This window comes from Diabrotica virgifera, chromosome 4 (genome assembly GCF_917563875.1).
Source record: "Diabrotica virgifera virgifera chromosome 4, PGI_DIABVI_V3a".
Lineage (NCBI taxonomy): Eukaryota > Metazoa > Arthropoda > Insecta > Coleoptera > Chrysomelidae > Diabrotica > Diabrotica virgifera.
Window position 1 is genome coordinate 223,989,992 of NC_065446.1, and position 25,235 is coordinate 224,015,226.

General features: G+C 31.6%; 1 protein-coding gene across 2 annotated transcripts in view; it reads right to left on the reverse strand.

The window, feature by feature from the left end:
* The window catches only part of LOC114332394 (uncharacterized), a 32,557-nt gene extending 13,710 nt beyond the window's left edge, over window positions 1–18,847 (reverse strand). The window contains exon 1 of one of the 2 annotated variants that reach the window (XM_028282191.2): window positions 18,732–18,847. In XM_028282191.2, the coding sequence (XP_028137992.2) occupies window positions 18,732–18,746 (15 nt within the window). In that variant the 5' untranslated portion in view covers window positions 18,747–18,847. Of the gene's footprint in view, window positions 1–17,117; window positions 17,198–18,731 lie in introns of those variants that run through there. The other variant, XM_028282192.2, reaches the window with a different exon arrangement.
* Between the last annotated feature and the right edge of the window lie 6,388 nt (window positions 18,848–25,235).

Genomic DNA, 25,235 nt, shown 5'->3' on the forward strand with positions numbered 1-25,235 from the left:
AATAGTTTTGTCCGTTAAAGGGTTAACATGTTCGCACCATTTAGTTGTTATAGTCATAATATATTGTCTCACAATAAAACACTGAAAAACGTTTGTTTTTCTATACTTCCACAAATTTTATTACAGCTATGTTATTACTACAGCTGTTTCGGCAAAGTGCCTTTCTCAAGTGCCTTTCTCACTCCTCAACCTCTTCAGTTAAAGACTTAAAAAGGCAAACACATTGTAAAATATATCACTTGAGAAAGGCACTTTGCCGAAAAAGCTGTAGTAATAACATAGTTGTAATAAGTTTTGTGGAAGTATAGAAAAACAAACGTTTTTCAGTGTTTTATTGTGAGATAAAATGAACTTCCATCAAGTAACGGTCGAATCCATCAATTATTATAATATATTGTCATTAACAGCTATATCTTTTCTGAGCATTTTTCTGATGTCTTCATTTAGGCTCCTTTAGGTTGTGTTTTTAATTTTATTATTTAGTTTTTAGCCATTTGCTTTACCTGTCCGTACTGTGCACACCTTTTTTTGCCGTAAATCGGTCATTAGCAGTTGTTTGTCTTTTGAGCATCCTTCGTATGCCTTTTTCTAATCCTTCTTAGTTGGGTTTTGGTGCGGATCTTCTGATAAATTGCGTATGTGAATGATGAGTTTTTAAAAAGACAGTCAAACACGTACAGCTTCTTAATTGTAACTTATTAAGAATGATTGGAAGATGGGCAAAAATATTAAAAAGATTTTACTACGAGGTGAAAGGGGCCGAGGAGTACAACGTACAACCACGTTAAGAATGTAATATTAGAACATTGGGAAAATTATAGAATATAACAAGCTATACATATTAATATATATATTAGCCTGAGAAAGCATTTCAGTCAGTCCAGCATAGCTCCATATTGAGAGCTCTTACAGAGGGCAGTATTGATCATAGGTACACAACTCTTCTTAAGAATATATTATAGTAGCTCAATGGCTGTAATGAGAATGTACTATGATACTGCACACCATATATTTTAAACAATTCACTGCTCTATTACAGAGTGCTATGAGAAACAATAGTTGGGAAAATATTGAAGTCAACATAAATGGGGAGTTTCTTAACAACTCGAGGTATTCAGTCGACATAGTCCTTATTGCAGACCGAGTAGCCAATTTCGTCAAGACTTTCAGACCTGTTGTGTACGAGTTGGCCTTAAAATTAAATTTTCCAAAACACAATCCATCACCAACCTTCTACTAGCAATAATATTTCAACTAATGGTCATGAAATTGAACAAGTATGTGTACCTATAAATATCTGGGCCACGAGATTAAATTAGGAAGACACAATCAGAGTTAAACAGGCATCTATTAGTAACATGGCCAGCTTATGGATAACTGAGGGAAGTCTTCAGATCAGATATTTCCATTTGCGTCAAGAGAAAGGTCTTTGATCAATGTGTACTCCCAGTCCTCACGTATGGAGCAGAAACGTTGACCCTTACCAGAAAAGTAATAAATAAGATACAAGTGTCACAGAGAGCCATGGAGAGGTCAACGTTAAATATACATCCATCAGAGAAATCAAATAGAATACTTCAGCAGTGGACTGCAAACGTATAAAGATAATGATGATATTCTCCCACCTAATTATGTCTTTTTCCTTTTCGAAATTTCGCGTTCAGGTCCTCTAAAATAAATGTATGGTATTGTCCAAAAGCTCCACCCAAATATACTCACGGAAAAAATATTGCATATTTTATTTTCAATCGTTATTATTTGTTTATTTTTTAAATTTGTAATGTTAAGTATTTATTTATTTATTTATTTATCTATTTATTTATTTATTTGATGTGTTTTAATTTATTAGAGATAAATAAATGGTTAAAAATAGCCTTTAGAACCGAATATGCAATAATGTAACAAATTAACAAACATTGCATAGTATGTAAAGTGTGCTTTGGCGACTTGACAATTCTTGTTTTGTAAAAATGTCAGTAAGAATAACATGTCAGTTGGACATTTTTATTTTTCGATTCTGCAGTTTCCTTGCTGATATGCCACATTTAAGCGAGCTGGTGTGTGCTAGAATTGTTGCTTTAAGAAATGAGGGTTACAAACAAGAAAATATTGCGTGGATAGCAAATATCCATTAGTCGACTGTTTCTCGTAAAGTAAAGCGATACAATGAGATGGGGAATACAAACGGCGACCTGCTCAAGGACGAAAAAGATGTGCAACGCCAAGAGATGACCAATATTTAAGACTTAAATCTTTGCGAAATCGTACACAGCTCCTTATCTCAAAAATGAATTACTATCACAAAAAAAGTTAATGTAAGTGTCAAAACTGTGACTCGAAGACTTAAAGAGGTTGGTTTGAATCCAAAACGGCCTGCCAGAGTTCCACTTCTTCTACCACGACATAAAACTCAAAGGTTGCACTTTTCAAGAGCCCACGTTAACTGAAACGAACATCAATGGAGAAGAGTTATTTTCACAGATGAAACGAGGATACAATTATGGAAGCCAGATGGACGTGATCGAGTATAAAGAAGGTCTGGGGAACGTTTCTCAGAATGTAACCTTGTACAAAATATCAGTTTTGGTGGCGGTTCCCTAACGCTGTGGGGTGGCATTAGTTGGGAGAGTCGTACGGAGCTTATTGAGGTGAATATTAGAATGAATGCTGACTGTTACATACGGCACATCCTTGAAGAGCATGTTTTTCCTTATGCCGGCTTCATTGGGTATGATAACTTTGTGCTAATGCATGATAATGCCCGTGCACATACCGCAGGAACAGTCATACAATATTTTGAAGATGTTGGGGTTGAGGCTCTAGACTGGCCACCAATGAGCCCTGATGCAAATCCCATAGAACATATATGGTACATCCTAAAAAGACGTATACGAGCAAGAAATCCAGCACCAAACTCAATTGCAGAATTAAGAAATGCTGCACAGGAATAATGGAATCGACTTCCCCAAGAAACCATCCAAGATATTCTGCGGAGCATGCCTAGAAAGATGCAGGCAATCATTAGAGCTAGAGGAGGAAATACTAGGTACTAAATAGTTACAATGTTGCCGTAAAAAATTGTTCTATTGTCGTTATTGTTTGTTTTTCTAATTAAACGTTATAAGAAAAATCAGACTATTTCATTAATTTCTCTACAAATTAGTTGTGACTCTGCAATATGCAAGTTTATTGAAAATAAATATACGTACGATAGTCCAGTTCAACTTATTTGGCAATAAAAATTACAAAATTTTTTATAAGGAAAAAGATATACTTCAAAAATAAAATATGTAATATTTTTGTCTGTGAGTCTATATTTGAAACAACAGTAATGTAGTACATGGAAATCTGAAAGAAAATACTTACAGATTTTTTTGTTTTTAACGTTTGTGTTTGTGCCAAGAAATACAATATGACAATGTCAGCAGAAAAAACAAAATGTATGACAAAATCTAAATACCCACTACGATGTAAAATCGAAATTGATGGGAAAATAATAAAGCAGGAAGCAAGGTTTAGATATCTGAGAATAGGTAGATATAAACAGATACGGAGATGTTGAAGAGGAAGGACGACAACAATGCTTAAAAGCAAGTAAAGCTGCGGGATCTCTTAATGACACAATCTGGAAGAACAAACGCCTAAAACAAGACACAAAAGCAAGAATCTATAAAACAGCAATTAGGCCTATATTGACATACACGACGGAGGCAAGACCTGACACATCTAAAACGAGACGACGACTAGAAACAACAGAGATGAAAATACTCCGACGAATATCAGGGAAAAGTCTGTTGAATAGGGAGAGAAGCGAAAACATAAGAAGGTCATGCAATGTAGAAGACATAAATGGATGGGTGACAAAACGGAATCAGGAGTGGAACGAACACATTAGTAGAATGGCAGAGGATAGGATAGTACGAATAGCACGAGATAAGTCACCAAATGGACGAAGAAGTATTGTCAGACCAAGAAAAAGATGGTGCGATAACTTAAACAATTTAGGAGGGTATTATTGAATGAAGAAGAAAGAGGCTTTAAAGCTTACATACAAGAAGGAAGAAGAAGAAGAAGACGTTTGTGTTTTATGCTTAAACACTGACAAGTCCAAATAATTAACACGTATTAAGTAACTTCTATAAATGTTGTTATTTTTAATAACAAACAACTTTTTATGAAATAGTATCAGTTTTCCAGTGTATTATGCATGGAAATGATGCTTTAACGAAATATAGGCCCATAAACGCTGTGGCATATGCGGCTACCGGTAATTGCAAAATAAATGGAATGGAAGTTCATATTTGGTAGCAGAACCTACTCTGCCATGCTGCACATACCTGAACACCAAATTACTTTGAATATGCGTATTTTTGGTAATTAGATCGTTTAAAATTCAGCTATTATGCTCTAGGATATTGTGATTTAGCAAAGTAGAGCTTATTTATAAATTTAATGAAAAATCTCTAATGCACAACAAACAAATATAAATAAAATATATACATATTTTATTTTAAAACAACAAACGAAACAACAGAGGATCCTTTTTTGAAAATAAAAATCATTTCTTCCTGGGCAATAGCAAAATAATTATTTATGATACGTGTTAAAAGTACAATTTTAAGGCACGCATGTGAAGGTTTGTAGAAGGAGCGAAGCGAATTCTGCAATTCACATGAGTGCCTTACAAATGTACTTTTAACACGTATATCATACAATATTTTTTCTACAAACGTGTTAAACATTCAATAATACAGTTGAAATTGAATTTTAAAAAGCCTTTTTAAAAACCTTTAATACAATAAAAGGAGATAGTTTTAAATTGCGTCGTATATTACGGACCTTAGCAACCATTGTTGGCTTAATTGTTTACGAAAGTTTTGGAGATATTGTGGCTTTAACTTCTACTGAAAATTCAGTTATTTCTACTCATTCCGCCTTAACCATGGAAAATGGTAAAACTGCAGTGCAAGAAATTCATTTTTCAAATTGCGCAAATTATACTATTAATATTAATGTTAAGGGGATGGGTACGTAGTTTCTGCTCCAATGCTATTCAAATGGGATTCATTTTCTTCGAATCCTGAGAAAACTAATAAGTATTTTTGAAAAATTTAAACGCAGAATGAAAGATTACGTTATTAGCGAGGGCTGAAATTCCCTGAGAACTTCTATATTGTTTATTTTAATAAGTTACAGGGGTGAGAAACTAAGAGAAAATTTAATGTGATTTTTAATTTCAAATATCTCATTCAAAATAAACTTTTTATTTATTTTAAGGGACATTCGGCCCTCGGTAATAATTTAGTTTTTCATTCTGCGTTTAAATTTTTCATAAATATTTATTGGTTTTTTCATGATTCGAAAAAAATGAACACAATGTTTGTGGTAATACGAGTATTTTCCAAATCTATCTTTGTCATACAACGCGCTCAGTCGAATAGAATATTGTCAGCATATTGTCAGTCAGACAGTGGCAATTTTAGATATTTAACATGGCACCCGGAATATTTTGAGTTGTTGATTATATAATATTGGTAGTGTATTTAATAAATAATTGATTTACAACGTGAACTTAACAAAAAGTTATTTATTGTTTATTATTTATGGAAGATCCAAGCAGAGAATATACCAGGATATATTCAGTGATCGAAGTATTTTGTTGTTGAAGATGTTCAAAATTTTAAGCGTTTCATAGTAACAATATATTATTAAAAAATGACTTTATCACTTTTCTTCTTTTCTCGATTGATTATTAGTTTTTGTTGTACAGTAGATAAATTATTACAATCACTGAATTCATAGTTAGTGAAAAAATTATCAGTATTAATTGCACAAGAGCTCTAAAATTCTATATTAATTTTAGAGATCGAGTGCAATTTGTTGCGATTATTTCATAAATAAAACTGTTCAAAACCAAAATTTTATTGTGGTTTATTTATGTAAGTACAAATTAGTACAATTAAACACACAGTTGTTATAAATATTTTTGACGGTTGAAAGTCATCACTTTTATAATTTTTAAAACATTATTTGTCATTAATGTCACTGAATGTATTTTTTCATAGTAACGAAAAGCATCTGACGTAATATACTTGACGACGGGAAATTATCAAAAATTATCGGGTATAATATTACAAGAGAGTGAGAATAAATTGATTATTTCATTCATAGGAAATTCTGACCAATAAAAAGCTACAGAAATCTAAATTAAATCGATAATTTTTGATAATTTCCCGTCGTCAAGTTTATTACGTCAGATGCCCTTCGTTGCTACAAAAAAATACATTCAGTGACATTAATGACAATTAATGTTTTAAAAATTATAAAAATGATGACTTTCAACCATGAAATATTTATAACAACTGTGTGTTTAATTGTAGTATTTTGTACTTACATAAATAAATTACAATAAAATTTTGGTTTTGAACAGTTTAATTCATGAAATAATCACAACAAATTGCACTCGATCTCTAAAATTAATATATAATTTTAGAGCTCTTGTGCAATTACTACTGAAAATAATGCGACAGTTTTTCGAAAATTTGTTGTCTGGCAATAGACACGAGAGCCCGCAGGGCTAGAGTGGCATAAAGCACCCAGTGCTTTAAAGTGACAGTTTTCTGACTTATGTTATTGCAAATCAAATTGGTTTGAGATAAACAAATTGAATGACTTTTTTTAATAAATTTTAACCACATTTTTAACACTATAACACTCAATGGTGTTACTTCATTTTTTACAATAGTTATAAACATTTAAGAAATTTTGGGTTTTCTACAGTTTTCTGGGGAAAAAATTATTAAAAATCAATCAAAAATCTGCATTTTAAATGTTTAAACGTGTTTTATTAAATTATTACCTTCAAATCCATTAAAAATACATTTATTTTAACAGGAAGATAAAATTTCTTAAAATATTACATTTTTGCACTATTTTAAGAACTTTTGCTCACCGTACCACTGCAGAAAACATAGAGCTTTTGCTTATCGAGGTCCACTCAAGGAACTTATTAGATATCTTGCCAGGTTAAGTCCCCAACAGTGTACTTTAAACTTTATTCTTTTGAACTATCAAATGTGAATCCTACCGCCCTTCAGTTTGTCGTATTTAGTGACACAAAACATTACAATCATAGAAATAAGTTACTTTATGTTTAAAATTAGTTATTACGTTTTAATGTTTATATTATTTCAGATAATATACCTGAAATACGATTATTGTTTTCCAAAGACATGTCTTTTTTCTAATGAAAATACTATGGATAATAATAATTTCAATGAAGCATTAACAAATAAAACATTTCTTCTGGACATATTATGAATAATTAGCATATAAAATTACGAGAAGAATTTCTCTTATGGATGATAGCTACACACAAATCAAAATATTTGTGCTAGTTATATATTCAATGAATACTATAACGAAAACTGTCACTGAAAGTAAAAGTGGAGATAATTATTATTATAGTGAGAAAGGCCAATGGGAACGTGGTGTCATGTTAACGTTTTGTAACGGTTTCTCTCACGCACTCAGACGGCTTTTGATGATTAAAATAAATTCTATATTTGAACTAATAGATTTTTTACTGAAACAGTTTATTTGTCTCGCCTTGTTATTCTTACTATTAGATAATAATATTACCTGTTAATTTTGCTGAACGGACAGAGCAATAACATGAAATATAAATTTATAGAAGCACAATGAACAAAAAATAACAAGGCACCTAAAGAAACCAGATAAACATTATTCATGATTGGGAACCAGGGCCTATTTTACCACAGGCCCGTGAAGCACCTGCCTCGGGCCCGCATTTTAATGGGGCCCGGAAAGATCACCAAATTGTAGTTTTGTCAAAATATAAATTTTATTTATTACTACCAAAAATTTAAATTTTTAGTGCAAATATACAGGGTGTAGCAAAAATACAGGTCATAAATTAAATCACATATTCTGGGACCAAAAATAGTTCGAATGAACCTAACTTACCTTAGTACAAATATGTACATAAAAAAAGTTATAGCCCTTTGAAATTACAAAATGAAAATCGATTTTTTCGAATATATCGAAAACTATTAGGGATTTTTTATTGAAAATGGATATGTGGCATTATTATGGCAGAAGAATCTTAAAGAAAAATTATAGTGAAATTTGTGCACCCCATAAAAATTTTATGGGGTTTTGTTCCCTTAAGCTTTTGTGTACGTCTTAATTAAATTATTATTGTGGTACCATTACTTTAATTTAATATTCCTAAAATTTTTTGCCTCCTAGTATTTTTTCGATAAGGCATTTTTATCGAGTTGAGGCTTATTTTTTAATATATTTACATATGTACAAATTTTATGGGGGTTTTGTTCTTTTAAACCCCCTAAATGTTTGTGTACGTTCCAATTAAAATATTGCTGCGGTACCATTAATTAAATATAGTGTTTTTAAAACTTTTTTGCCTCTTTGTATTTTTTCGAGAAGGCACCTTTTATCGAGATATGGCTTCTTTTTTAATACGGTTCAAAATATACCTAAAAATGTAAATCATACATTTTTCATATTATTACAAGTCTCCATAATCGTACTTAACCATATACAAATATGTGGTGGATTTGACAAAATATTCAAAATATTTCGATAAAAACTGACTTTTCGAAAAAGTACTAAGAGCCAAAAAAGTTTTAAAAATATTGTCTTTAAGTAACGGTACTACAATAATAATTTAATTGGAACGTACACAAAAGTTTGGGGGGGTTTAAAGGAACTAAACCCCCATAAAATGTTTATAGGGTGTCCAAATTTCACTATAATTTTTTCTTAAGATGCTACTGTCATAAGAATGCCATATGTCCATTTTCAATAAAAAATCTTTAATATTTTTCGATATATTGGAAAACATCGATTTTCATTTTGTAAATTCAAAGGGTTGTAACTTTTTTATATTCACATTTGTACTAAGGTAAGTTAGGTTCAATCAAACTATTTTTGGTCCCAGAATATGTGATTAAATTTATGACCTATATTTTCGTTACACCCTGTATTTCTATTAAATAATATAATTAATACATTTAATTATATAACTAGCAGTTATTACTATCAGGGCCGGTTGTTCGAACGCTAATCAAAACTGATCATTATCAAATATTTAATTAGAATTATATTTGATTAAGCGTACTTCTGACAGATGTCGCATTTTGAGGTTATGTTGACTGATTTATTTTATTATTTTGGTTTTAATTTAAAATAAAACATAATTAAACTGTTTCTGATGTTAATTTCTTGTTTTTACTTACAAATCAATAATAATAATAAGCAATTTTTAATAATTTAAGAGCTGCGGCTATATTTTAATTACTGTTTTACCTACAATCAATAACTGATTAGTGTTTTACATGTATTTTTCATGTCGCGATTTGATTCACATCAAGAAAATTGATTACAATAAATGATTGAGTATAATCAACTTCTTGATTAGCGTTCGAACAACCGGCCCTTAGTATTAAATTATATTTAGGGGCCCGAAAATTGTGTAGTGCCTCGGGCGTGATTAGACGTAAAATGAACTCTGTTGGGAACTATACAAGGTGTTCAGAAACTCTCCTGGTAAACTAAGACGGGAGATTCCTCAGATAATTTTAAGGAAATATAACCCAATTCACCTTCTAGGGGGAAAAGCTCTTCTAGCTACCCCTAAAATCAGGTGGCTTATCCACATGGAATAATACAGAGGATTTCTCATTACCCAGGGTATTAAAAGTAATGTTAAGTACAACGCCTCCCCATTCGGTATGTCCTGCAATGGGGAGGGGTGGTGGTATAGCTTGTGGGTCAGATAGGTACCACTCCATTACGGAGTGTGACCGGTTTGATCTTCGGACATGTGGGTCCCACTGTTCCATTCTTCCTAAGGGAGCTAGAGCTCTTTGAACATGGCGTCTTGTAAATAGTTTTTTTAAATACCTCCAGAACGCTTTTATTAAGAAAAACGAAAACTGGTCCGTTTATTTATATCTTCCACAGATGAATCGCTTTCATCAATTGCAAGTTTCTATTACCGGCCATATGCACCCGTTTTGGGTAGGTCAACGGTTATTTTATCGCATAACTTTTTTTTTCTTTAGTTTTTAAGCATTTCTTACCCTGGATTATTAAACTGTAAAGTACTCTAATACTTAAAGTTTCTCTTGGCTTTAAGACGGTAAAACAAACGATTAATTTAAGGGGATGGGTACATTGTACGATTGTACGAACTTTCGGCTTCAATGCTCTTTAAATGGGATTAATTTTTTTTTAATCCTCAGAAAACTATTAAGTATTTTTGAAAAATGTATACTCAGAATGAAATATTACGTTATTACCGAGGGCCGAAAGTCCCTGAAAACTGCTACAATGTTTATTTTAATAAGTTAGAGGGGTGAAAAACTAAGAGGAAATTTAGTCTGATTTTTAATTTCAAACATCTCATTCAAATGAAACTTTATATTCATTCTAATGGGCTTTCGGCCCTCGGGAATAAAATAATCTTTCATGCTGCGTTAAAATTTTTCAGAAACACTTATTAGTTTTCTCAGGATTCGAAAAAAATTATTGCATTTACAATACATTGAAAATTTTGACAAGCGTCAAAATTGTGCATTTTGTTCCTTTTCACGATTTTTATTCGATTTTTATTCCAAATGGGACATCCTTTAACCATATGGATATGCCACTTGTCAACTTCAACCCCCTCCATTATATTACCCCATGGACAATGTGTGGCATATGGAGAATTCAGGCATCTATGATTTTTTTTACATTAACTCTGTTCTTGTGCGTTGTAAATGCGTTGTGCTTTGTGGAGCGAAGCCTGGTAACTCACTAAAAGAGCGGAACAAGAACTCCTTGTTCTGGAGATGGAATTTTAATCCAGATCAGCTGGTGTATTCAGAATGATACATGTAACACATGAAACAATACTACAAATCATGAATAGAACAACCACCATCCTAGAAGAAATACAGCTAAAACAGTTTATTTGGTACCGACATATACAGCGAATGACAAACCATCGCCTACCGAAGTTAATATTGGATTCACAGCCACCTGAGCGAAAAACATAGGGAAGTAGGCCAGGGTAATAAGACAAAAATATACCCTCTTCGTGACACTCGAGCAGCCAGGGTACTGAAGCGTTTTTTCGACAAGTAATACCTATAGGAACAAATTGTAACTATTTCCTGCGTAAGATCTGGAGGCCATTTTTATTTATAAACAATTAACTGTCAAAAAATGGCATTTTTCCCTTTTTTTTCAAATCAATGGAAAACAGTGAAACTTATGATTTTTTTAGTACAAATATCTTTGAGATTATGGAAAAAGCTTTAAAATGACATATTACAAAGTTTGATATACTCATTTACTGTTAATATAATTGCGAAAAAAGGTCGGAATTGCAAAAAAAATTATTTTCGCAATAACTGCTGTAAAAGTTAGTGTACAGGTTTGAAATTTTTGTCAAATGAGGGTTCTTTGGTGCTTAATATGTGAGAAAAATTTCAAAGCGATTCATTCAATTGTTTAAATTTTATTCGAATTGTTTATCTCAGTGAGCATTTTTTTTTGCACTAACATAAGTCAGAAAAAAATGACGTTAGAACCATTCCACAGGTGTCAAATGGAAGAGCATGAACTATATTTTCAACTTGGTTTCAAAAAAGCGAATAAAAAATGCATTTATTAGTAATAAATAATTGTGCAAAAGTGTCGTAAATCTTTCCTTATAAACTTTTTGAATAACTTTTTCCAAAAAAATTAACTTTTTTACCCTGTTTTAAGTGCACAACTACCAAGTAATGTTATTTATATCATAATTGATAAAAAATTGTAATAAATATATATAATTTCTTATATAACAAAATAAAACGTATATAAGGAAAGATTTACGATACTTTTGCATAATTATTCATTACTAATAAATGTATTTTTTATTCGCTTTTTTGAAACCAAGTTGAAAATATAGCTCATGCTCTTTCATTTGACACCTGTGGAATGGTTCTAACGTCATTTTTTTCTGACTTATGTTATTGTAAAAAAAATGCTCTCTGGGAAAAACAATTTGAATAAAATTTAAACAATTGAATGAATCGCTTTGAAATTTTTATCACATATTAAGCACCAAAGAACCCTTATATGACAAAAATTTCAAAGCTGTACACTAATTTTTACAATAGATATTGTGAAATTAATTTTTTTTTGCAATTCCGACTTTTTTCGCAATTATATTAACAATAAATGAATATATCAAACTTTGTAATATGTCATTTTAAAGCTTTTTCCATAATCTCAAAGATATTTGTACTAAAAAAACCATAACTTTCACTGTTTTCCATTGATTTGAAAAAAAAAGGGAAAAATGACATTTTTTGACACTTAATTGTTTATAAATAAAAATGGCCGCCAGATCCTACGCAGGAAATAGTTACAATTTACTCTTATAGGTATTACCTGTCGAAAAAACGCTTCAGTACCCTGGCTGCTCGAGTGTCATGGAAAAAACCTTATTACCCTGGACTAAAGGGCCGATAGACGTGAATAGAGACTGGTATCCGGAAGGCGCAGGATGCTATAACCGGACAAATTTAAATCGTCTTTAAATCACAGACCAGCGTCCTATTTATAGATCACTGAAAATTTTATTTTTGTTTGAACCCTTAAAATTTGTTTATATTTAAAAAAAATTTAGTAAAAAAATTGAATTATAATTTTTGTTACATTTTATTTCCAATATTCTTTCAATAAAAATTATGAACTTTAGAACTTTAACTTAAAAAATTCTGTCTGGTCCATGGCTGTCATTTTTTAGCGTTTACTAGATTATTCTCGTTGATTAATGTTTATTATAAATTGTATTCTCAATATATCTCGGAAATATAAATTGTTGACTGATAATAATTATAAGCTTTATTTTAATGATCTATAAATAGTTCACTGGTAATAATCATGATCAAAATGTGCAGTATTTCTGTATTCAGTTCATTTGCATAAAAAGTTTTATATTGATCATACCTATTTAAGAAACATTAAATATTTATGTAAACATATTAAAAAAGAAGCCGCATCTCGATAAAAACTGGTCACCATAATAATTAAATTGGAACGTACATAAAAGTTTGGGTGGGCTTAAGGGAACAAAACCCTTATAACATTTTTATGGGGTGCACAAATTGCATTTTAAATTTTTTTTAAGATGTTGCTGCCATAACAATGCCACATGTCCATTTTCAATAAAAAATCTCTAAGAGTTTTCGATATATGAAAACAAATTGATTTTCATTTTGTAACTTCAAATGGCTGTAACTTTTTTGGGTGCACTATTGTATATAGGTAAGTGAGGTTCAATCAATCCATTTTCGACCCCAGAACCTGTGGTATAATTTATGACCAATATTTTCGGGACACCCTGTATAATACATTCATAGCAGGAATGGATCAACACTGCTGGTTTGGTGGAAAGTTGGCCACTAAAATTAGAGCCAAGGATTGACAATGGTCAATATTCACATGACAGAAATTCGATTGGAAAGAACACTTCACGGAGAAACGTGAAGAGCAGAGATGGTATCCAGGAGAAAATTGTAAAGACAAATCACTATTATTTTATAGAAAGCGCACTGTGAAATTGTGTAAAAATTGTTTTATACATATCATAAAACACAAAATTATGTTTTTAGATCCAAATAATTTCCATAACTGTTTTTAACTCATTCATACATACAGTGATATATTTATGGCGTAGAAGGACATAGCTAGCGAGGCAAAGACCCATCCAGATTTATGATGCCATAAGAAAAAGAATAAAGAAGAATTTTACTGATTATGTAAAAGTAAGATTTTAAAATGTGAAAAAATAATGTTGACGTTGATGGGTATGTATTTTCAAATTATAAGTAGATAAAATAAGTAGTATTAGCCCAGTCGGGATAGCATTTGACCTTGCATTAGGAGCTGCCCCAAATTTTATTTTTCTAATCTTTAGGGAGGGTCAATATTAGTAAAAATTTAAAATCACGACTGAATTGCGCCGTTGCGTTAGCCGCCATCTTGATTTTAAACGAGAACCGTTTTTGCTCAATATCTCCGCCATTTTCAACTTTTTGGCAAAAAGTGTACAAACTGAAATTGTTGAAAATGCGATTTTCTATAATTTCACATATTATAATTTTTTTGTGCGGTCGATATTTTCCGAGTTATGAGGGGAAAATAGTAACAATTGTAGCATAATTATTGAATTATTGAATTATCTCGTTTATTATTAGTTTTACAACAAATATATACCTATACAAAAATGAAGAGAATTAAATTTTTGTACAATTTTTAAGCCGTACATTTCTTTGATAAAATTAATATTTAAGGTAGTACGTATGTGGTAAAAGTGCGAGCGTAAGACCTGATTGATTTTGTAGCAATTGTTTTTGTTCAATATCTCAGCCATTTTCAACTTTGCGACAAAAAGTGTAAGAACTGAAATTGTTGCAATTACGATTTACTACAATTTTTCGAGAGAACCAGTGGCGTGTCTACAAGGGGGGGGGGGAATGGGAAAATTCCCCCCAACAGGGTCCAAAATTAAAAAAAAAATTGATGAAACATAACGATATATTAGCTGACATAAAACTTAAAATATCGACAAACAGATTCAACCAATAAAACCCGCTAGTTAATAAAATTAAATGAACTTAATGCATATAATGTCTTTTTATGTCTTTTATATATTTAGTTTGGTTGATGTTTCATTGGAAGTTTCAAAAATTGTATAAAATATAATTCTCTTTTTTTTTGTTTATGTACAATTATGTCGTAAAGTTAATAATAAATGAGACAATAATTATGCTTCCCCTCCGCTTCCATTAATTTCCCCCTTAACTCGGAGAATATTGATCGTATAAAAAAATTGTCACAAAAACATTGTAGGAAATTGCATTTCCAACAATTTTCTTTCCCACCATTTATGTCGAAAAGTTGAAAATGGCGGAGATATTAAGCAACAACAGTTCTCATTTAAAATCAATATGGCGGCTAATGCAACCGCGGAATTCAGTCGAGATTTTAAATTTACACTACTATTGATCTCTCCTAAAGGATAGAATTATAAAATTTGGGGCAGCTCGGAAATAAAATTCAATTCAATAATTATGCTCCCCCCACCACTTTTTACTATTTTCCGATGTAACTCGGAAAATATCAACCGCATGAAAAAAATTGTTAAAAAGAAATTGTAGGAAATTATATTTTGAACAATTTTATTTAAAAAAGGCGTAGATATTGAACAAAAACAATTGCTATAAAATCAATCCGGTCTTACGCTCGCGCAATTACCGCATACGTACTACGTTAAATATTAGGTTTAGAAAAAAATGAAAGAAACCAAAATTGTGTAGAATTTAATTATCTTCATTTTTGTATAGGTACATATTTGTTGTTAAACTAATAATAAACGAGGTAATTCAATAAATCAATAATTATGCTCCAACTCTCACTATTTCCCCTCATACCTCGGAAAATATCGACCGCACGAAAAAAATTATAATAAGTGAAATTATAGAAAATCGCATTTTCAACAATTTCAGTTTCTACACTTTTTGTCAAAAAATTGAAAATGGCGGGGATATTGAGCAAAAACGGTTCTCGTTTAAAATCAAGATGGCGGCTAACGCAACGGCGGAATTCAGTCGAGATTTTAAATTTATACTAATATTGACCCTGCCTAAAGATTAGAAAAATAAAATTTGGGGCAGCTTCTAATGCAAGGTTAGGCCTGTTATTCGTCTAACCCGACTGGACTATATGTACAACAAATATAGCCTGATTATCGGTATATTGATGGACTATAAACAAAGAGTATTTTAAAAATCATATTTAATGAATTAGAGCACGATTTATGAATTGATATTGAATTCTATGGGATAGATAATATTTACTGAAATATTTAAGAAAAAGGGTTACCGTAAAATAAAAATGGACTTCTGAGATAAGGAAATAGTACATTATATACCGCGGGACTGAAGTAGTACATTTAATCCTGAAGGTAAAGTTTATGGCCCGACCGCAGGGAGGGCCATAATTTACCTGAAGGATTAAATGTACTTCAGTCGCAAGGTATATACGATACTTTTCGTACTTCCGGTATGATTTTATTAATTATTTCAATAATTTCAATCAGTTTTTTCTCTCTTCAACTCATTTAATAAACTGTCTTTAAAATAAGTTACCATAGTAACATTGCGTTGTGACAGTTATAATTTAGAAACATTGTCATTACTAGTGTCATTGTAAAGAAACATTGTTATTGATAATTATTGGTATCATGAGTGAAGAAGGTGTATCTGATATTGATAAAAGAGCAGCCGAAGTAGGTGAAGAATTGTTACCACCGAAATCTAGAAAACTATACGAGCAGCAGTACGATGCTTTTAAAAAGTGGTGCCGCTTAAAAAATGTGAGACAACCTACTGAAAATGCGCTGTTAGTCTACTTCGATGATAAATCAAAAGCGGTTTGTGCCTCAACTCTCTGAATTACTCAATGCTGAAATCGGTTATTAACATTAGAGAAGATATTGATATAAGTAAATTTCCAAAATTATTAGCTTTTTTGAAGAGAAGAAATGAGGGATTTAAGCCAAAGAAGTCAAGAATTCTCACGTCTGAGCAGGTTAAATTCGTTTGTTTGTGATTTAATCGTTCCGGGAGTTTCGTCAATATTTAATCCCGGAGGGATTAAATGTGACACTTTAGTACCTGTCACAAGGGAGTGAAGTTGTCACTTTAGGCCCGGAAGTACGAAAACATTATTACAGCACTTTTTTAAGTTAGAAATAGAAGTAACCACGACAATTACAAACTTTTCTTTTTCTCTTAAGCACTACAATGCGTAACTCACCATACATGCAACACACCGTCTTTTTATTAACCCACAATTTTTTTACAAGAACTTTTACAAATGATAAATAAATGAAAATTTACTTTCCATTTCACGCGATTTGTTCACATGAGCAAAAACTTTTATGCAATTAACTCGGTCTTAAGCCGTTACAATGAGGGGCCACTTTCCTTTTAGAAGCAAAATAAGTAAAAAAAGTATATAGCACTTACTGTGACTGATTTCATTATGATCTAATTTGCAGAGGCAAAATCTGAGACTGGTTTTGCTGGATATCGCAAAAGCATTTGACAAAGTATGGTATGACGGCCTGTTAATGAAGCTAAAGAAAATATTTCCTATGCAACTCGTTGAAATATTGCCGTCGTACCTATACCAGCAAACCTTTAGAGTTAAAATGGAAAACAAGTACTTTGAAATAAAGCCAAAAAACGCAGGGGCTCCACAAGGTAGCGTTTTTGGACCAGTAGTATACTAGCCACATTTGCTGATGATACAAGAGTCCTGACAATAGGAGAAACTATAGAAGGATCTACGGTAAACCTACAAAATGCAATCAATGGCATAGAACGATGGCCAAGGCGTGTAAAGTTTAATGAACAAAAGTCAGTTCATATTAACTATACTAACAAGAAAATCAATTATCTCCTAATTATCTTAAAAAACAGCATTGTTCCTAATAAGAAAAAAGATAAATGTCTGGGTTAAAATTTGGACGTCAAACTCAAATGGAAGGAACATGTTAGAAAGAAAACTGATTAGTTGAAGATGAAGTACAAAAACATATTATATTGGTTGATACGTAGGTACTCTAAACTTTCCACCCAGAATAAAAGTACTTATTTGCAAACGGATATTGTGTGGATCTATGGTCTACAATTATGGGGCTGTACCAAAAAAATAACAATTAATAGAAATTTGATTAGTAGAGCAAAATGTCAACTTCTATATAAACTACTAAAAGATAACGATATTGATCTGGTTGCAATACAAGAAACACACACAGAAATCGAATTCCAATGGAATTCAAGAAGAAAAATCCCCGGCTATGATCTACTGGCTAACCAACTAGGTACCAACTAAATTTTTGTTTATAAAAATTAATTATTTATAATGTATTGGTATCTTTTTTTTTTGTATACACAACAACTGTGATATATAGCCAAACGCTAAATAAAAAAATATAAATTTAGTCGAATCTATTCCGAAGAAACTCGTCAGGAGACATGAAAACAGGCTCCATACGCATCTAAACCATGAAGTACTTTATCTTCTTGTCAACTAACTCCAGATACGAAGGTTCAAGAGCACTAAATCCTTCGAGCTTGTATAATGTGAGAAGTTGTACAAGGTACAAGGCTTAGTTAGTGTTGAGCATTGTAACCACAACAAGGACGTGAGCAGCAGTTAGTGAAAAGCAGAGTCAGTGCGGTGCTGTGTAACCACAGCCAATAGGTGGTCATTTCATGTCAAAAATGCTAAGATTGACCAGGTGACATCTAGATTACAAACAATTTTAGGAAAATCAAGTTAAAGAAAAAACGCTGATTAATCTTGTCGATTAGGTGTGATCTTTTTGTTTAAAATAAAAAAAACTACAACGAGTAGCTTACCGTACATACAACAAACCATATTTTTACTAACCCACAATTTTTTCACAAGAACTTTTACAAATAAGAAATAAATGAAAATTCACTTTCCATTTCACGCGATTTGTTCACATGAGCAAAAACTTTGATGCAATTAACTCGGTCTTAAGCCGTAACAATGAGGGGCCACTTTCCTTTTACAAGAAAAAAGAAGAAAAAAAAGTAAATAGCACTTACTGTGACTGATTTCATTATGATCTAATTTGCAGAGGCAAAATCTGAGACTGATGATGGGATTGTTTCGCAGTTGCTTCTTATACCATTCCCCAGGCGTGACTGAACAAAAATCAGTGAAAGGCTTTCTAAAAGTTCCGGTCAGTAATACTCGATGTTCGTTTGATCTACCGTTATAGTAAAGGGGCTTAAACTATATAAATAATCATATCATTCTAATTCAACTAAATGGTTTTTATCATTCTAAATGGAACGTTCTATCTCATGCAATGTCGTTCCCAGTGACTCAAACTGAGGAAACCTTCAAAATCGTCCAATTTAACACATTTTATTAAGTATTATATGAGATTGGGCCACAATTATTGTTGGTGTAATGAAAATTATGTTTTTAATTAACTAATGTTTGGTGATCCGGAAATCGTTCTCAAAAAGATTATTCTGTAAAATCTGAGTAGATTTTGTTGCCCGGTTTTATTAGTTTATGTATTTTTTTGAAAATTAACTTACTTGGCCTAGATCTTATAGACCACAGCAATGTGTGGCCGAAAAAAATTGTGTGAGGTTGACATTACTACAATAGAGATATCAAATTCTGACTGATTTGTGTTAGTCCATGTGGTGAGACCGCTCCCGTCTGAAAAAATTTCTTATTCGGTTTCTTTGTGGATTCCTATTCAAAAATGTCTCCTTTAAACAAATCTTAAGGGTGCCGGGCGGAATTTTTGGGCAGAAATTGTTTAAACAATTTTTTTAAACAAATACAAAAGATGACTTTTTTTGCGCTGGAACATATATTTTTAGATTTTTTGGGCCTTTCTAAATCAGAAAGGTATCTTGTAATTTTTCTCAAAAATTGATAGTTTTCGAGTTATAGACGATTTAAAATCTGAAAAATTCGAAAATACGCATTTTCAAGGCTTAAAAACTCATATTTAAATTAGTATTTTTGAGGTTACTATACACTTAAATTGAAGACTAAACATTTTTCTTCAAGATTCTGAAAAGTGATCGCGCCTAACATTTATACATACCGTTGTTTTTTAATTGTTAACTATGCGTGTTTATCCAATTTTTTTTACCGGTGCGGCGGGTTCTCTTTCAAAAATCTCCTATTTTCCTCCGAAAAATATTTGGATATTTTAAATAAAATAAGTTTCTTGACATTTTTCTTAAAAGTTAACAGTTTTAAAGTTATAAGCGATTTAAAATCCGAAAAATGCCAAAAAACGCATTTTTGAATTTTTAATAGCTTATAACTTTAAAACTGTTAACTTTTCAGAACATTGTCAAGTAACTTACTTTATTTAGAATGTACCAAATAATCTAGAAAATAGTTATTTTCCTAACTAGTGCGGAAAGTGATACTTTCACGCACGAGACTGCCGTTGACCCGAACGACGCAATAGCGGAGTTCGGGCAAGCAGTCGAGTGCGGGGAAGACACTTACCGCATGAGTTAGGAACAATATTTTTTCTAAGGCCATAGGTTTGGAAAAAAGCCACAAAAAATAGAGTTATATCAATTTTTATTTTGAAGTGAAAATACACAAATTAATTCTTTGACAAGGTTGTCAAAACCAAACTTTCAATATAATGGGTTACCACGACGACGACATTGGTTTCTATGAATACGATTAAAAACCATTGTAATTGTCTACTGATCTGACTTTTAAATATTATGTCAACATAATTTTATTTCATCGAATCATCAGTAGTAATTGCACAAGAGCTCTGAAATTATTGAATTTTTCCCGAGTGACACTTTGACAGTTTTAATTTCACAAGCCGAAGGCGAGTGAAATTATGTCAAAGTGTCACGAGAGCAAAAATTCTATATTAATTTCAGAGGTCGAGTGCAATTTGTTGCGATTATTTCATGAATAAAACTGTTCAAAACCAAAATTTTATTGTAATTTATTTATGTAAGTACCATTAAACACACAGTTTTTATAAATATTTGACGATTGAAAGTCATCACTTTTATAATTTTTAAAACATTAATTGTCATTAATGTCACTGAATGTATTTTTTCGTAGCAACGAAGGGCACCTGACGTAATATACTTAACGACGGGAGATTATCAAAAATTATCGATTTAATTCAGATTTCTGTAGCTTTCTATTGGTCAGAATCTTCTATGAATGAAATAATCGGGCTAATTTCATTAAAACATGAACACAATAAGATAAGTTTGAAATAAATTATTAAATAATATCTAAATATTAGTTTATTGCATGTATTATATATTTTATATTATAATGCCATATTACAAGGTATTTTACTTTTTCACACGCTGTGGGGAAAATTTACTTTCACGCAAGCCGTGCTGGAAAGTGCAACTTTCGGAAACGAAATGCGTGCGTGAAAGTGGCTTTTAACACGGCCGTAGAAAAAATATTTTTCTGAGAAAAATTGGAGATTTTTGAAATAGAGCTCGCCGCACCGGCAAAAAAAATCGGATGAAGCTGAATGTATAAACTTCAATTTAAGTATCTGGCAACCTTAAAAATACTAATTTAAATATGAGTTTTTAGGCCTCGAAAATGCGTATTTTCGCATTATTCAGATTTTAAATCGCCTTTAACTCGAAAACTATCAATTTTTGAGAAAATTTACAGGATACCTTTCTTGTTTAGAATGACCCACAAAACTTAAAAATATATGTTTCGGAGCAAAAAAACGCAATGTTTTGTATTTGTTTAAAAAAATTTTTTAAACAATTTCTGCCTAAAAATTCCGCCCGGCACCCTTCAGATTTGTTTAACCTTCGGATGACCAAGGGGGGAAATTGTGACCCCAGCGTATGTTTTTCTTTAATAAATTCAAAAGTATTTTTAATTTTTAACTCATTATTTTTTTATTTGACTTTAATATCATTCTAAATATCCTCATATTTTAAAATAAAAAAAATTCCGTATATTTTACGAGTAAAAAATATATTCTGAAGTTGATGTTTATACCGTCTATTGTGTGTAATTCCAAGTAGTTTAACGCTAATGACGTCGACTTTGCAAAGTAACAAGACACTTACTCAACATACACACTACACATGACACTAATACTCATGTTGTGACTGGCTGAATGGCATAAAGTCCATGCCATAAAAGAAATAAAAAAATAAAAAAATAAAAAAAAACTTAATTTGTTTGTTAATTGTCATTATTGACATAAGGTTGGCCATCGGAAGGTTAAAGGGGACATTTTTGAATAGGAATCCACAAAGAAACCGAATCAAAAATTGTTCCAGACAAGAGCGGTCTCACCACAAGGACTATGTGTTATTTTGTGTTTATTTGTTTGTTTGTGCAATCTGTATCGTAGATCTCGTTTCTCGGTTTCTCGGTTTACAGTGGACACCAGCGTGAAGACGAGAGTCGGATTTGAGCAGAAGAGGCTAATTGGAGTAAGCTGGAATCAACTCAATGTTTTCGAATTCTACCCCTTGATCCCCCAGGAATAGGGGTAGGTCAAAATTCAGATGAAAGGATGGTATAGAGGAGGATGGTAGAAAAATAGGCGCATCAAACTGGCAAGAGTTGGCAATGAATAGAACTGACTGGCGTAATATACTTGGGAAGGCCGAGGCTCTTTTACAAAGCTGTAGCATCATTGATGATGATGACATACGTCAATGAATAAAATATGATTCAAGGATAGATGTTTTTGAAATAAGAAAACAGTGTAGGAAAATACAACAGATTAGCTATGGGCTCTTCAATATTATCAGATATTTCGTGAAAGCATAATATAATCAAAACAACGTATACAAACATAGTCAAAACCCACAGTATGGGGAAGATATAAGACAATGAGAGACATTGTTAGCTTCTGATCATTTTCTTCGATTATGTAAAGTAATGTTAAAATCAGTTAGGCCACTCTGGCTCTCATGGCCTCAATATGTTGATGATATATTCTCCATTTGATGTCGTGTACGTCAACTGTAAGAAGAATCAATCAAATTCAGCATGGAAAAACCAAACTAAAATTCACTAACTTTTCTGTGTTAATCACAAGGGAGGATACAGGATATAAAACCAAACTCTACAGAAGACCACACCAACAGCTATTTAAATTATTACCCAAATCAGAATATAAATACTAAAAAGGGGCTCACCAAAATAATACATATATGTATTAGAGCCCAATATAACTGCTACAACGGAAATACATTTGCAGGAAGAAAGAGATAATTAACAAGGAGCTTACAAAAAATGATTTTATTTATTGTCATTTATTATCAAGGGATTTCACAATATTAGAGAAATGAAGCAACATAAAAATACTATTAATTGCTAGATAAAAACAGTCACGAAAGCAAAAAATTAAGAAGAGTACGATTTGCAGTTAACAAAAAATAATACAAACTAAAGAAGATATTGAGAAGGAAGGAAACAGGGGTCCTATTTTCGAATTCATTCGAGCATATTTCGTATACGAAATTAGAAGAATTTCGCTTGAAATCCGGTGTCTTGAATTTTCGAATACTTCGTGTACGAATTTTTTCGTATACGGCGACTCGAATGGGTATGAACCATTCGAATCGTGATGCTCGTATACGAATTATTGTTTCATTTCAAGGTCATTTCAGCTGTCATGATAGTTTTAGCTGAGTGTTAATTGTGTTGTTGTCTACAATATTTTTACATTGAAATTTATTTTCAATGGCTGGTTTAAATAATTCTTTGATAGAAGTAAAAGACATGTTGTACGATTATGCCTTGAAAATATAACCTAACCTAACTTTATTTACGCATTTTAGCATTGGATCTAAGCTCCAAACTTGACATATGACACCGTTGCCATATCCTCAATTTTTTCACACTATCACATTACATAAGGTTGCATTTAAAAAATCGCTTTGAAGTAAAGTTTTGAAACGTAAATAGTAAAGTATCAGTGTAAATACTGGATATAAAAGTAATATTAAACAAAACGGCACACTTTCTGCGGACTTTGCAAATTGATATTATTAATACAGTAGATCCTCGATTATCCGGGTGCGGATTATCCGTGCTATGATTTTCTATTACTTAAGTTGCGTTTTTGAGGTTTTATTAAAATAGCGTCATCGTAAATCACTTGACAGAAACTCTATATGACGAAAGAGAGACTCATAATGAAAGATTTATTTTTTTCTGTAATTTTTTATGGTAGGTACATATGTATGTGTATACGTACATATGTATTATACATAAGGAATACATGTTCGGATTATCCGTGCTTTTCAATTATCGGTGCCACCCTTCGGTCCCGAGGAGCACGGATAATCGGGGTTCTACTGTATACCTATGCAATCTTAATATTCGATTACACTTAAAATAACTTCTAAACAACTTTTCTCCCAAAAATGGCCCTTTTTTATAATTTGTTCAGACTATAAGTTGTTATATTTATACATTAAACGTTCTTATACAATCTTATTCTTATACATATATATCTTATTCTTATACTCTCCAGTTAAGACAGTCTTGTACATTATACAAGAAATAGACCAAACAAATATGGCAACATTGTGACTCTTCAGATGACAAATAAGTTCAATGTTATTCGAATTTGCAGTGTTGCCGGTGCAAATTCTGCTCGTATACGTATAAAATTTCGAAGGACGTTCAAAAATACACATTCACGTTCGTATACGAAATTTTTCATTCGAGTTAACACGTATGCGAAAATATTCTATTGAATTCGAAAATGCGACCCCTGAGTGTGTGATTTTAAGTTTTATATTTTATAAACTATTGTATACCTAAATTAATGTATTCTACAGTTCTATAGGTTGGTTTTGATACAAGTACGATATAATATTATATTATTATCATATTATGATAAATTAGCAATTAAACTAAATTTTTGCAATTAATATTACAGTGGAACCCCGATAAGTCGGCTCCCGATAACCCGGAAGTCCGGCTAACCCGGACCGATTTTCATCAGATAAACATTTTGATTTTCAGTATTTTGTATTTTGACATTTAATTATTTTTCAATTTAATTGTGGCGTATTTCCTATCAAAATACATAGTTAATTATCAGATAAACATTTCAGCAATAAAAATGGATGTAATATAATATTTGAGACATTATTTCATTCATAGGAGATTCTGACTAATAGAAAGCTACAGAAATCTGAATTAAATCGATAATTTTTGATAATCTCCCGTAGGTAAAGTATATTACGTCAGATACCCAAAACTGTGTGTTTAATGGTACTTACATAAATAAATTACAATAAAATTTTGGTTTTGAACAGTTTTATTCATGAAATAATCGCAACAAATTGCACTCGACCTCTGAAATTAATATAGGATTTTTGCTCTCATGACACTTTGACATAATTTCACTCGCCTTCGGCTCGTGAAATTAAAACTGTCAAAGTGTCACTCGGGAAAAATTCAATAATTTCAGAGCCATTGGGCAATTACTACTGATTATCTCATTCATAGGAGATTCTGACCAATAGAAAGCTACAGAAATCTGAACTAAATTGATAATTTTTGATAATTGC